This window comes from Mirounga leonina, unplaced genomic scaffold (assembly GCF_011800145.1).
Source record: "Mirounga leonina isolate KUSES-001 unplaced genomic scaffold, KU_Mleo_1.0 Mir_125, whole genome shotgun sequence".
Lineage (NCBI taxonomy): Eukaryota > Metazoa > Chordata > Mammalia > Carnivora > Phocidae > Mirounga > Mirounga leonina.
This window is the reverse complement of record NW_023270305.1, coordinates 12,724,503-12,737,247: the sequence shown is the minus strand read 5'-3', so window position 1 is coordinate 12,737,247 and position 12,745 is coordinate 12,724,503. Positions and strand designations below refer to the sequence as shown.

Below are 12,745 nucleotides of genomic sequence, written 5' to 3'. Positions count from 1 at the left end.
TTCAGCAATAGTTTACCGCAATGCTGGTCTGCCGGGCTCCTCCTGGGGCTTCTCTTAGGACTCTGAAACTTGAGAGGGTCTGCATGCCTGAATCTGAATGGTGGTCCCCAAGGCCCCTCCCTTTGACCCCCAGGCCTGGAGCAGGGGTGGGGGGAGGGGAGAGCAGCCCAAGCAGTTTGGGTTTACCAGGTTCCTTTTGACCCGTACCCCCCAGGTATGAAATTTACACTTCTCTCTAGGGTCAGGTTTCTAAAGCAAAGGGACAACATTGACAAGTCCTCAGGCCAACTTGTCATAGGGTTCTTTCCACCTCTCCAGTGCTGTGCCCCCCACCCCCCCGACTTCCTTCCGTCCTCCCTGCAACATTCAGCAGATATTCGTGGTCCCATCAGACTGATTAGGGAACCAGGATCCAGAGAAGCTAGGCATTTACAGAAGGTCCTGGCATCCGCTGCTCAGTCCCTGCTCAGTCCGAGACCTCATATCCCGCTCCTTGTGCGGACGTGGTGAGGTATGGGGACCAGCCACACGGCCACCTGCACCCCTGCTCCCGGCCCAGACCCTGCCCCCCACTCACTGGCGGAGCCCTGTACACCCAGCAGCTCTGGGCTAGGGGATGAAAGTGATCCAGAGGGGAGAGCTGGCTTTGCGGGGAAGTCTTCCCCTTACGGAGCAGACCTGGAGCTGGAGGGAAGGAGAAGGCAGATGGGGGCAGTGAGGAAGGAGGTAGCAGCTGCGGCTCCGGGAGCCTCAGGGATGCTCTGGAGAGCTGGGGCTTCCAGGCACATGGCATTAGCGAACGTGCAGCAGTGACTAGAGAATGACGGGGACTGGGGAGGAGTGAAGGCTGCGGGCAGAGGTGAGGCGAGGGGTCAGCCAGGAGGTGCCGCCCCCACCCTTTCTGTGGCTCTCTGGATCCGAAGAATGCATGTGAGTGATTGGAGTGCGTGGATTGTGCAGCAGGTGCCCCGGGGCGCCTCCTCTCTCACAGCTAGGCAGACGCTGTGCCTGCGCCTCGCACCCCTGCCTCCATCTGCTGGGGGGCTGATGCAACTGCACACACCCCCAAAGATGGGGCCGCTCCCATCTGAAAAACCTGGGAGGTCGTGCCCACTCCTCGTTCACCCTCTGCCATGCTCCCACTGCTGCCCTTACGGATCTCGGTCTCCTCCGATTTCCTTCAGCACATGGAGACAGCATCCCTACCACATAATTTACCATCTAATTGCATGCTGCCTTGGATGAGGGCTGTGGTTCCATGTGCGGTGGGTCTCGGGCACACGATTAGGCTGTGAGTAACAGAAGGGTGGAGGCCCGTCTCCCCCACCTCCACAGTGCCCTCCCCTCGCCCAGCTACTGCAGGTGCTCGGGACGGCTGTGCTCCCAGATTGTCGGTTCCAGAGCACAGCACAGCCCCCCTGCGGGTTCTTAGACTGGCGGGGGGGTGGGGTGCCCCTGGCCCCCAGCGTTTGCCTGAACGCTGCACCTCTCCTGGGCCCAAGTTTGGGAGGATGGCACGGAGCCCAACCAGGCCAGCACAGTGCAGGTTGCCATGGTGACCCTTTTGGTTTCCTTTCCGAAGGAGGATAGTTTCTTTCAGCCCAGATCATCTGCCTGGGCTGCCACCATTCTCTGCACTCTGGGAACCAGGCTGCCCAGCCCCATTACCTCTGCTTTGTGCCACGGGGGACGGCTTGTCGAGAGAGGCTCGGTTCTAAGCCACGATCCAGTATCAGCTGGTAGCGTGTTCTGGCTTGAAGGGGAGTAGGAGGGATAAGGCCCCGGAGATACGGCCTCAGTTCAGACACAGGCACTGGGGGAGCTTACCTCTGCATCTCCTTCTACCTCCAGACCTCTACCCCCTCCTCTCTCCAGACCGCTTCCTCTTCAGTTAGTGGCTCTGACCCTTTGGGTGGGCTCAGTTCCTGCAGGGTTTCAGTTTCCTCATTTGTAACAAGGACAGCCGGGGCCTTTAGTGGTTTCCACACCTGGCAAGAATCAGAATTACCTAGGGAGGTTTCTGAATAGATTCCTGGGCCCTGCTCCAAGCCTGCTGATCTCCATAGGAGGGCCCAAGAATCTGTATTTAAAAACCTCCTTGGGTGATCCTAATACAATTAAACCCGACCGACTTTGGGATTCTTCTGGCAAGATGATCTGTGGGGCCCTTGCAGGAAGAAAGGGAAGCTCTGCCCTGTGCTGAGGACTGACCGGCCTTTCTGGGTTCTCAGGAGCTTCTGAAGAGCCTTTCGCAGGTTACTCTTGTCAGGAAGCGGGTGTTTCCTGGTCATGCTGGCTAAGCCAAGACCAAGCCCCCACCTTTCCCCCACAGGAGAAGCCCGGAGAGAGAGAGAATGACAGGAAGGGGGGGGGGGAGATGTTGCCATAACAACCAGCTCTAGGCAGAGGCCTTCCTTCCAGGGGCTGGTACTTCACCCCAGTAATGGTGGTTTCCATGGAGATGGGTTACTGAGGGACAGGGGGAACATTTGCCCCACTTAGAGCATTAGTCAGGAGCTGCCAGAAGGCAGAACATCTCTAGGTGGGAGCCTTGGACCCCTGTCAACTTCAAGCCGCACCCCCCCCCCCCCAACTATGGCCTCTGCTCTCCAGGTGCAGGTCTGACACTCTCCTGCTTAGTTGCTCTCTCTGCGATTGGTCTCCCTAGCAACAAGTCCTGCCAACTCCTTGCTGTTGGCTCCGTGGCTATTTTTAGCTTCACCGCCAGCAGCCCAGTCCTGGTCATTTGCTTGCAACCTCCATGTGGATTGCAAGGGAACAGGCAAAGATTCCTGGCCTCTTTGGGGGGCCCTAGGCCTGCACCTCTTAGCACCTATTAGAAATTTGCTCTGGAAAGTATCTGTCCCCCACTGGGAACTTGGGCAGTGGATTCTGGAAGAGGCTCCCAAGACAACGTTGAATTCAGTTCAGCAAACGCTGTTTAAATCCTCTACAATGTGCAAGGAGCGCTAGTCCTCACCGCTTCCATAGGAAGCTGAATAAGGTCCAGGCCCTGCCCTCTAGGAATTTTTAATCTTGTGGAGGAGAAAGATGAGTACACAATCGCCTTAGTGGGCAAATATGGGCAGGTGCTGAAAGAAGATTACAAGGTGCTATGGGAGTAAGGTGGAGGAGGGGCAGGGTAATTTTTCAGTGAGGGGAAGGTAAGGGGGAGAGGCCAGAGCAGCGCTGTCCCCACAGAACTTTCCGCAGCGATAAAAATGTTTTAAAATCTGTGCTGTCCAGGACAGTAGCCCCAGCCACGTGTGGCTCTAGGACACTTGGAAGGTGGGCCAGTGCAACTGAGGAACTGAACTTTTCCTTTTATTTCATTTTAATTCATTGAAATAGCACATGCAGTGAGTGGCGGCCCTGTTGGACAGTTTGGGTCAAAAGAAACTTCCCTGGTGGAGGTAACTGGTGAACTGGGCCTGGGAGGACAGATAGGATTTGGGCTGGTGGGAGTTGAAGGGGAGGAGCAAGGAACAGCATGAGCAAAGGCACAGAGGCAGGGAAAAGGGCATATTTTGGGAATAGCAAGTGGGTGGGCAGAGTGTGGGCTGTGTGATGTAAGCGCTCTACAGATTGTGGGGGCCTTGAGTGCCATGCAGAGTGTTGACTGTAACCAGCAGGTAGTCAGAGTCTCCTGCACAGCACAGAGGCTTTTGAGCTTGTAGGTAAGAGAAGGGCAGGATCAGAATAGACATCCATTTTGATCTCATGGCCTTTTGTCTGGATAAAGCCTCCCTGGCCTTGGGATGGCTGGGAATGCTCGTGTGGCAAAAAAAATACGAGGTGCCTCCTCGATACGTGCCTTTGCAGATGGCTTCAGAGGGATCCTGGCTTCTCTGGTTTTGAGTAAAGGGACTCCGGTGGTTAAATATACTGTTTCATGGAAGCCACATAACCTCCCCCCTCATTCCAGCACTGGATTTCATGTCAAAGCAGACCACAGAACACCCAGCCCAGCTGACATGGCAGTCCCACCTTGACATGTGGGAATTCCTGCTTGGGGGGGGGGGGGGGGCTCTCAGTTCTGTGAGCTGGAAAGTCAGATTAACCACACTTACTGCGATCGTGTTCTTCAGAAACACAGGAGCACGACATATACCAGAATGTTAAATTTACCAATTTCTAACAGGACGTGACCTCCTTGCCACATAGATCCTACTGCTTGTCCTGCTGCCTTTGGCAACTTAGTGGTATCAGAGTCACTGGGAAATGTCATTAAGATTAGAAGTTTGCTTGATGAATCCAGGATCAAGGCAAAGAGTCAGGTGTCCTGAAACGAGGTAATTCATCAGGCCTGCTCTCTGCCTGTCAAACAGAAGTGTGCCCTCTCTTTCAGGTCACCCTGTCTTTGAGGCCATCCTGGATACTTCTCTCCAACACTTCTTTTAGGCTCTTGACATCCACCAGATCTTCTTTTCATCCAGGAGTTCCCCCTTTCAGCATACTTTTATCACGTTGCCAAGACCCTGCCTGGATTTGCATGACTCTCCTACTTCAGGCTGACTATCTTTATCACAAAGGCCTGTCTGCGGGCACCTGGCTGGCCTGGTTGGAATTGATCTCGGGGTCGTGAGTTCAAGCCCCACGTTGGGTGTAGAGATTACTTAAATAAATAAACAAACTTAGAAAAAAGATCTATCTCAGGAACCAGCCCCAAAGGGTTACTTTGGACGGTCGAGGACATACATGACCTGAGGATCCTTGAAGTCTGCCCTATTTTGTTCCTGACCTTTTGCTAAAGTCACCTCTTGTAACTCTGAGGTCTTTTCTGTTTTGGGGCCTGTCTCTGCCCGCTGAGCATGAAGAAGACACGAATCTCTAAGTGACTCATGCATTGTACAGAAGAGGGGGAACCCTTCCTGTCCACATAGCTACAGGAGAGGGACGGTGTCTGAGGTTGGCGAGGGGACAACCTTGAGTTTGGGCTTTCTTTTGCTTCAGCTGGGAGCTGCATGTAAGACATAAGATTTGAGCTTAATTTCAAAGGATGAGAATAAGGACGTTTGGCAGCTGGAGGGAAAGGCTACTTTATAAGTGCGGCAAGAGAAAGTGAAACTGATGATGGCCCTGGTCCATTCTGGCACCTTGAGTCCTGGCTGTGTGCATAGGCGTCATTACTTACTGTCTGAAGAAGTCCCAAGACCAAAGAGTTGTAGAGTCTAAGGTGTTATAGCCACGTAGTAATGGAAAAGGAGATGTCAGAGAGGAGACAGAGTATCTTTAAAAAGAGCCAGCCAAGCCAGATCAGAAACTTCATTTTGAGAAGAGGCTGGGGGTGGGGGGGGGGGGGGTCTACAGTGGCCTTGTTTACCAGCCCTGGATGCTGAGCAGACATCAGGAAGAGAAGCAGCAAAGCAAGTCCTATTGCATTCCTTAAAGGAGAGCAGGTGAGAGGTACAAATTCAGGGCTTCCCGTCTCTGCTTGGAGCTCTCCTGAAAAATTGTACCAGATACCTTAATAGGGTTGAAAGATGGGTTGGAGCAGAAGAGCCTGTGTTTTGCAGAACGGCTCCTTCTCCTGGCTGTATGGATTCTGGGCCTCCCTCGGGGTTGGGAGAGGGAAGTTTGAACTCCCCAAGTATTATCTGGAGAAAGCCCTCTCTCTGATTTGGCGTCCTCCTCCCTCTTCAGGGCTTGCTTGCTCTGATGGCCCTCAGAAGGATGCTCAGCCCCAGGAGGGAAGGTGGGCTGTCCTTCACAGCACATCTCTTGACCTCATTCTCCGGGCATGGGTTCCAGCTGGTATGTTCCCAGCTGACTGTGGCTGGAAGCCAGGCACCTGGGGCATTATCTCTTTTAAGAGATGCTGGTATTCCAGGGTCTGGGAGGGCAGATGTTATCACTTCTGTTTCGCAAATGAGAAAACAGACCTCTTGGGGTTAAGTGACTCGTTCAAGGTCATGGTGGTGGAACCAGAACCCAAGTCCAGCTCTTCCAACAAGTGCTGCTGGCTAAGCAGCCCTCTGCTGCTGAGAGTGATGGCCTTCAGTTCCTCTGCTCTTCCTTCCAATTCATCTTGCAAACTGTCTATGGCCATACCAGCCTGAAGGCGCCGGATCTCGTCGGATCTCATCTTGCAAACTGAAACCAGGCTGATCTTTCCAAAATACCCATTCATCTGGTCTTCTCAGAAAGTCTGCCGTTATCCTTCGCTGCTATAGGATGTATCCATTGACCTCTTTGCACCCTTTAGCCTTAGTTGTATTGGGAGGTGGCAGGTGGAGGTGGGCAAGATTTTACTCCCATTCCAGCCTTACCTCTCTTTATTTCCCTCCTGTCTGACCTCATTCCAAACTTGATTCATCTCTGCTCCGCACTGCCCTCCTTAACCTCATTTATCATTCCTACTAGCCATTTGGTTTTTGTTGGCTTTGAAGCCAACCAGGTCGGTGGGGCTGGGTATTTGTGGTATAGTTATCTTTACAGATGTTTTTCAATGACCTTTTCCTACCTCTCCAGGTGTAGTTGAATCTGTCAACTCATTGAAGGCAGGGCCAAGAGGGTCTGCTTCTTTATGTGATGTGGGTGGAGACTGTGAGTGTGTGTGTGTGTGTGTCCGTGGGGGGCGGGGCCTCTGCTAGGGAGGAGGGAGCTTGAATCGGTTGAGGCTGCACCTGGGGGCTGCACCTGGAGGCTCCAGGAGATGAATGAAGTCTCCTTGAGCTGCAGATGGTTGTGTCCAGGAATGAGAAATTGCAGAGCTTTTAGAGTGTGCCCTCCCCACCACCACCTTGCACAGAGGAAAATGGGACGTTCAGCGCAGATCCTGACTGACCTAGGGGACCCAGGGACTTGGCCAGGAAGAGGTTTTCAGAGCCTGAACTCAAGCCACGCTTTTAAGGGACCCCTCTCTATCCACCTGTAGCATGAAGAGGAGAACCCTCTCCCCAGCAGTTCTTGCTCTGGAGCGCTCCCAATTTCCGCAGGCGCCTTCTGTCCGCCTCTGTGTGCTTTGAGTTTTCCCTACAGCTTCCTGGGCCTCTACGCTCATCTGTAAGCTTTTTCTTGTTTTCTTTCCTTTTTTTTTTTTTTTTTTTTTTTTGGTTGTGCTGCCGAGAGACTGACTTTTAACAACTTTCTCCTGGCTCTCCCAGGCTGTCCGCAACCTCCTCTCTTCTTTTGCCGGCGCTCCTGGCTCTCTCCGCGCTCCCGGCTTACCTCCGCCGTTGCACAGCAGCCCCTTCCCTCCCGGTCCCCTTCCCTGCCTCCGCGGGCTCCCCGCCTCGCCCCCACGGCGCCCCTCGGAGCTCTGGCAGAGTCGGGGGAAGAGGGGGCGGGAGGGCCAGCCCGGAGGAGGGGGTGGTGCCGCCTCCAGCCCGGCCTGGGCGGGGTCCTGGGAACGGGCGGAGGCCCAGCCGCGCCCCCAGGCCCCAGCGGCGGCCCGCGCCCCTCGGACGGGAGGAGAGGGGCTGGCCCACTGCCAGCGTCTGAGAGCCGGCCCCCTCCCCCGGCCCGCTTGCAGCCAACCAGGCACTCCAGCGGGGCCCACGTGACCTGGAGTTCTAGACAAAGAAAATGTTCAAGCCCTCCCCCCCACCGCCCCCCTCCCCCTCTCTCTGGCCCCCTCCGCCCCCAGCCCCATCGCCCCCTTCCCCTCCCCCCAGACGGGCAGCTACTTACAGAGCTTCAGGGCCGGGGCTCACACCTGAGCCGGACCACAGAGGGGCTGCACCTGGCCTTATGGGTAGGTTCCTGGACGGAGCCCTGGGGAGACTGGGGGCGGGGAGGCGGCAGGGGCCGGTGGGAGGATCTCTGGGCCGCTGCAGCCCTCTGGATTTGCGAAGAGTCAAAGTGTGCCTCCCTGGTCCGCAGGAGCTGGTTGCTCTGCCTGGCCCGAGTTCTGGAGATGCTGAGTTAGTGCTGTCCCACCCACTCCCTCCTCAGGAGCCCCAAGCCCCGCTCCTCCCAGCGCTCAGGTGGGACCTGGCGGTGCAGAGGCCCGAAGAGCAGCCCCAGCGTGTGAGCCTGGGGCAGTAGTCAATGACGGCTGGGGGGCAGGCCCTGGCCCAGGGGGAGCTGGGAGACCAGGCGTTGGGCTGCAAGGAGCGCCCCTGCTGAGCTGGCCGGCTGATGGGCTGTTGGCATTTCCGTGCGGACCCGTGCTCCTGGCTGGTGGACCATGCTGTCCTTGGGCCATGCCCACCGTGCGGCCTCTTGGGAGGGACAGTTCCTCTCGTGCGTGTCCCTGGGAGCCAGCGGGCAGGCCCGCAGAGAGAAGTGGTGCTGGGTGGGAGGGAGCAGTGTGACCCTGACAGGGGCTGTGGCACATCAGCGGGGGCCGTGGGGGGTGGGGGCAGCCTGACGACGCCCGCCTGTGATGGGAGAGGTGCCTGGGACAGCCTGGGATCCACTGCACCAGCGGGGAGTCCGCATGGGCGCCCAGACCTCTGACCTTTGGAACGGGAAGCAGCCTGTGTCTGTCGCAGAGGAAGGCGGAGGCGGGACAGCCGCCCAGGAAGATGAGACTGGTCGGGGAGGCCTTGCCTCTACTCGAGTGGAGTTACCAATGGCTTTCCAGGCTGGACAAACTCCAGACGAAGTGGCTTCCTTGAGCCACAATAGTGGGGGCTGGGGTGCTGTCTCCCTGGGCCTGACCCATCTCTGGGCCGCTGTGGAGTAGGACCTCGTAGGACCTCGAGACTGGGGGTAGGAGCCTTTAGCCCAAATGCCAAAGCCCTGAGTTAACCCTTCTTTCTCCCATTGTTTGCCTGGGGAGGAGGGTCGGAGTGAGCGTGGAAAAAAGGCATTCCCACACTGCCCTAGGCAGACTATTCTAATGAGGCCCCTCCCCCACCCAGCCACCATCTCTGCCACTTCTTCCCCTTTCCTCCTGCCTCCCGCTGCTAACCCACCCCCTTCCTCCTTCCCCCACCCCTGCTGGCCTCGTCCCGACGGAGGCCCCCTTCTTCCTCCTCCTCCGCCTGCCAAAACCCTGCTGGGTGCGTGTTCTCCTGCACCTAGTGGGCTGGGGGCGCTTAACAGCCGTCAGCAGCAGCGTCTGACAAGCTGGGGGAAGTTGTGGGGGAAGAATAATGTTTAGGAACTGGCTGTGGAGAGGTTGAGAAGAGAGACAAAGGGGCTGTGGGGGAGTGAGGAGGGTGGCATCAGGCACGACTCCCTTCTAGACCTGGGGAGCCCGGCACCCGCTTGCTGTGCAGGTGACTTCACCTTTCCTCAGAAGGCCCCTCCCGCCCTCTGCCACCTGCACCTTGTTCTGGCCGAGGGGCCTCATCAGCCCTGAAGCGGGGTCTTGGGGTCACCCATGGCAGCACCCTGGTCTAGGTCAGTCAGCCGTGCCTGAATTTCAAGGAGGTGTGGAGTTTCTCTGTGAGCGGATCTGGGGCTTTAATAGTGCCTCCCTAGAAGAGGATGGGCTTCAGTGCACACCTAGGTGCACCTTCTTATGGGGGAGGGGGTGGTAGATAATTGACAGTGGGAAGGGGAGGGCAAAGTCCCAGCAGGTGAGAGAAGGGGCTCGGGAGGGAAGAGCCGTTGCTCTGTATTCTCCCACCACCAGCTTCCTGCTCCTTTGCCCAGCTGTTTGTGGGCTGGGCGCAAAGGATGCATCATCCCATCTTAGAATTTGTTGAATCACGGAAAGAACTAGGATTTCCATCCTCAGTATTCAAGGACTCTACCGGAAGCGGGTTTGGTTGGTGGCCTGGAGGCAAAGACACGAGACTGAAACAAAAATGACTCTACAACACAGTAGACCTTGCGCACAACACAAAGGTTCTTAACCTGGGGCCCTGGGATCTGGGAGTCCATTGGCAACTTGGGAGAGTCCTTGGCATTCTTGATACTTACATACATCAGATTCTTAAGCCAGTCAGAAAAGTGTAACGGAAATCCTTTAGATGAAAGGCTTTTTTAGGTTGAAGCAACTTGGAAGAGCAAGGACTGCTCCAGAATCTGCTGTTCAGTGAGTTGCAAAGCGAAGACAGGAATGCAGATCCTCTGCCTTCTAGCTTAGAGTTCTTATACTCCCAGTTACTTTCTGATGTTCTTGTTTAGTCTTGAGGGTGGGCTTTGCATTCCCAGCTCTAAACTCTCTGGGAAAGCTTCATGTTGAAAGCCATGTTGAAGATGGGAGGTTTTTCACTGAATGTGGTGGAAACAGGTGCAGAGCCTTAAAGTTTGAGTTCACGGGTCCCTCGGATTCAGTCGCTGGGGTGAGATTAGGTTGAATGATTCTCAGGGCTAAGGAGCAAGGATTTCATTCTCTTCTGTAGGGTGATGGGAATCCTGGAGCAGGCTTTGGGAAGGATGAGCGCGAGACAGTGAATGGATGGAGGCTGCCCAAATGGGAGCACGATTGGGTGTGGATTGTTAATTTATCAGGATAGCAGAGAGGATGCGTGGCTTGTAGTGTGTTCTCAGTAAACTGTTGTTGAAAGAATAAATGTATTGACGGATCTGAAAGGTGTGTGTAGAAAGAATGGGTGAATCTGATAACATACATTTGATAGAATCCTAAGATTCCAGAATGGCGTGGGAGCAGGCAAGCTCTTTAGGGGCTTGTGGTGGTGTTTGAGCAGAGGGGGACACGGAGCAGTGATTTCATCACTGTAGACATCACGACCAAACTGGATTTGTGGTCTGGAAGCCAAGACCAGGAATAGAAGGGGTTGATTGCCCGGGAAAATTGTGAAAAGGACGAGAGGATCCAATTCGTGATTGGGAAGTAAGATAGGAGAGGACGGAGCCAAGATCTGTGCCTAAGCTAAGACGCACGATTACTCTTTGATTAGAATTACTCTTTCCATGTCAGAGGGTGGGCAACTGATGGAGGCTGACTTATGGAGGAAGATTTCGGGAGAGGCACAAGAGAAGGTTGGAAACCAGCCAAATGATTTGCGTTCACTGACCAACTTCAGATTTTCCCATTTTCCATGGCAAGCCAATTGAGTTGATGAGCAAAGAACTCAGTCCTTTACCTCCCGTCACTGTCTCCAGAGCACAAAGAGATTGAGAAGAGCAGGACCCCCCCCCCACCCCGTATCAAGCGGCCTTGCTTGCTAATACCTGCAGAGGTCAAGGTAACTTCTGTTCCTTGTTTCTCCAGGCTGAGAAGAAAGCCAAGGTGACTGCAGTAATGAATGCTGTGGAGGAAAACCAGGGGTCTGGCGAGTCTCAGAAGGTGGAGGAGGCCAGCCCTCCTGCAGTGCAGCAACCCACCGACCCTGCATCCCCCACCGTGGCCACCACACCTGAGCCCGTGGGGGCGGACGCTGGGGACAAGAACACCACCAAAGCAGCCGACGATGAGCCGGAGTACGAGGTGAGCGGCTCGCTTCTTCAACTGCCTCGTCCAGCTCTTTCCTGGGTCCTTCCACTACCAGCTCTTCCCATCCTGCTCTCCTCTCTCCACCTGACCCCAGGCCTCTTCGTCTGCCCAGTCTTGCTCTGTCTCGGGCGGTTCAGATGCAGCTCCCTCCTGGCTGTCCCGACCCTCAGATGCCCAGGGCTGGGGTTGCCATGGGGGGGTCAGGGTGGCAGGGCCTCGTGACCACCACGTAATGACTTCTGCTCCTTGGGGCTCCAGGACGGCCGGGGCTTTGGCATTGGGGAGCTGGTGTGGGGGAAACTTCGGGGCTTCTCCTGGTGGCCAGGCCGCATTGTGTCTTGGTGGATGACGGGCCGGAGCCGAGCAGCTGAAGGCACCCGCTGGGTCATGTGGTTTGGAGACGGCAAGTTCTCGGTGGTAAGTCCTGGGGTCTGGTGGTAGCCTCGGGGAGGGATGGGTCTTGGTCTCAGGGCCTGTGGTTTGGGGCTGGGGACTCGGTCCAGAACTGCGGTGGAAGAAGTGGGCTCTGCTCGCCCCCACTCTCCACATGGGACCAAAAGAAGCCCTAGAGAAAAGTGGGCTGCCCTGGGGGGACTCAGGGAGCTGGGGCGCCTGCCAAGCTCTTGCCTTCCAGGACCCTTTCTCCAGAACGCCTTTCCTGCTTGCATTCAGGTCCTCCCCCACGTTTGGGTTGGACTCTTCCTTTGAGCATCATAGAATTATTTATCAATCCATCTGGTCCTCTCAAGGGCAGAGGCTGGGTCTCAGTGCCCCAGTCCCTGCCCTTTGCCAGGCACGTGGTGGGGGCTTGATGGGTGTGGCAGAAGGAGAAAGCGAGGGCATTGGTCGTTCCTCCAGGTGTGCGTTGAGAAGCTGATGCCGCTGAGCTCCTTCTGCAGTGCTTTCCACCAGGCCACCTACAACAAGCAGCCCATGTACCGCAAAGCCATCTACGAAGTCCTGCAGGTGAGTGCCCCTCCGGGTAGAGGGGGCTTGGACAGCAGGGACTCCTAGTTGGTCTAGAAGCTGGAGTGCAGAGGTCCACCTGCAAGGCCCCCGGGACTCCCTTTTGTCCCCCGTGTCCCCCCCCATTACTCACCCCTTTTCTGCACTCCCTTCCTCCGACACTCTCCTGTGACCCTCCCCTGCCCCTTTCCCCAGCACTCGCCTCAGGCCGCCCTCGCTGTCCTCCAGCCTGTCCTGACACCCTCCCCCATACGTGCTGCCCTCCAGGTGGCCAGTAGTCGCGCCGGGAAGCTGTTCCCAGCATGCCATGACAGCGACGAGAGCGACACAGCCAAGGCCGTGGAGGTGCAGAACAAACAGATGATCGAGTGGGCTCTCGGAGGGTTCCAGCCCTCTGGCCCCAAGGGCCTGGAGCCACCCGAAGGTAAATGCAGGTGCCCAGGCCAGCCTTCTGGGAGAGCTGCCAGCTCTTTGGTTGAG

General features: G+C 56.1%; 1 protein-coding gene across 7 annotated transcripts in view; it reads left to right on the top strand.

The window, feature by feature from the left end:
- The window catches only part of DNMT3A (DNA methyltransferase 3 alpha), a 103,931-nt gene that overhangs the window by 73,859 nt on the left and 17,327 nt on the right, over window positions 1-12,745 (top strand). For 6 of the 7 annotated variants that reach the window (XM_035000709.1, XM_035000707.1, XM_035000710.1 and 3 more), the window contains 4 exons: window positions 11,078-11,293; window positions 11,558-11,716; window positions 12,158-12,265; window positions 12,533-12,689. In XM_035000709.1, coding sequence (XP_034856600.1) covers window positions 11,078-11,293; window positions 11,558-11,716; window positions 12,158-12,265; window positions 12,533-12,689 — 640 coding nt within the window. Of the gene's footprint in view, window positions 1-7,619; window positions 7,697-11,077; window positions 11,294-11,557; window positions 11,717-12,157; window positions 12,266-12,532; window positions 12,690-12,745 lie in introns of those variants that run through there. The other variant, XM_035000713.1, reaches the window with a different exon arrangement.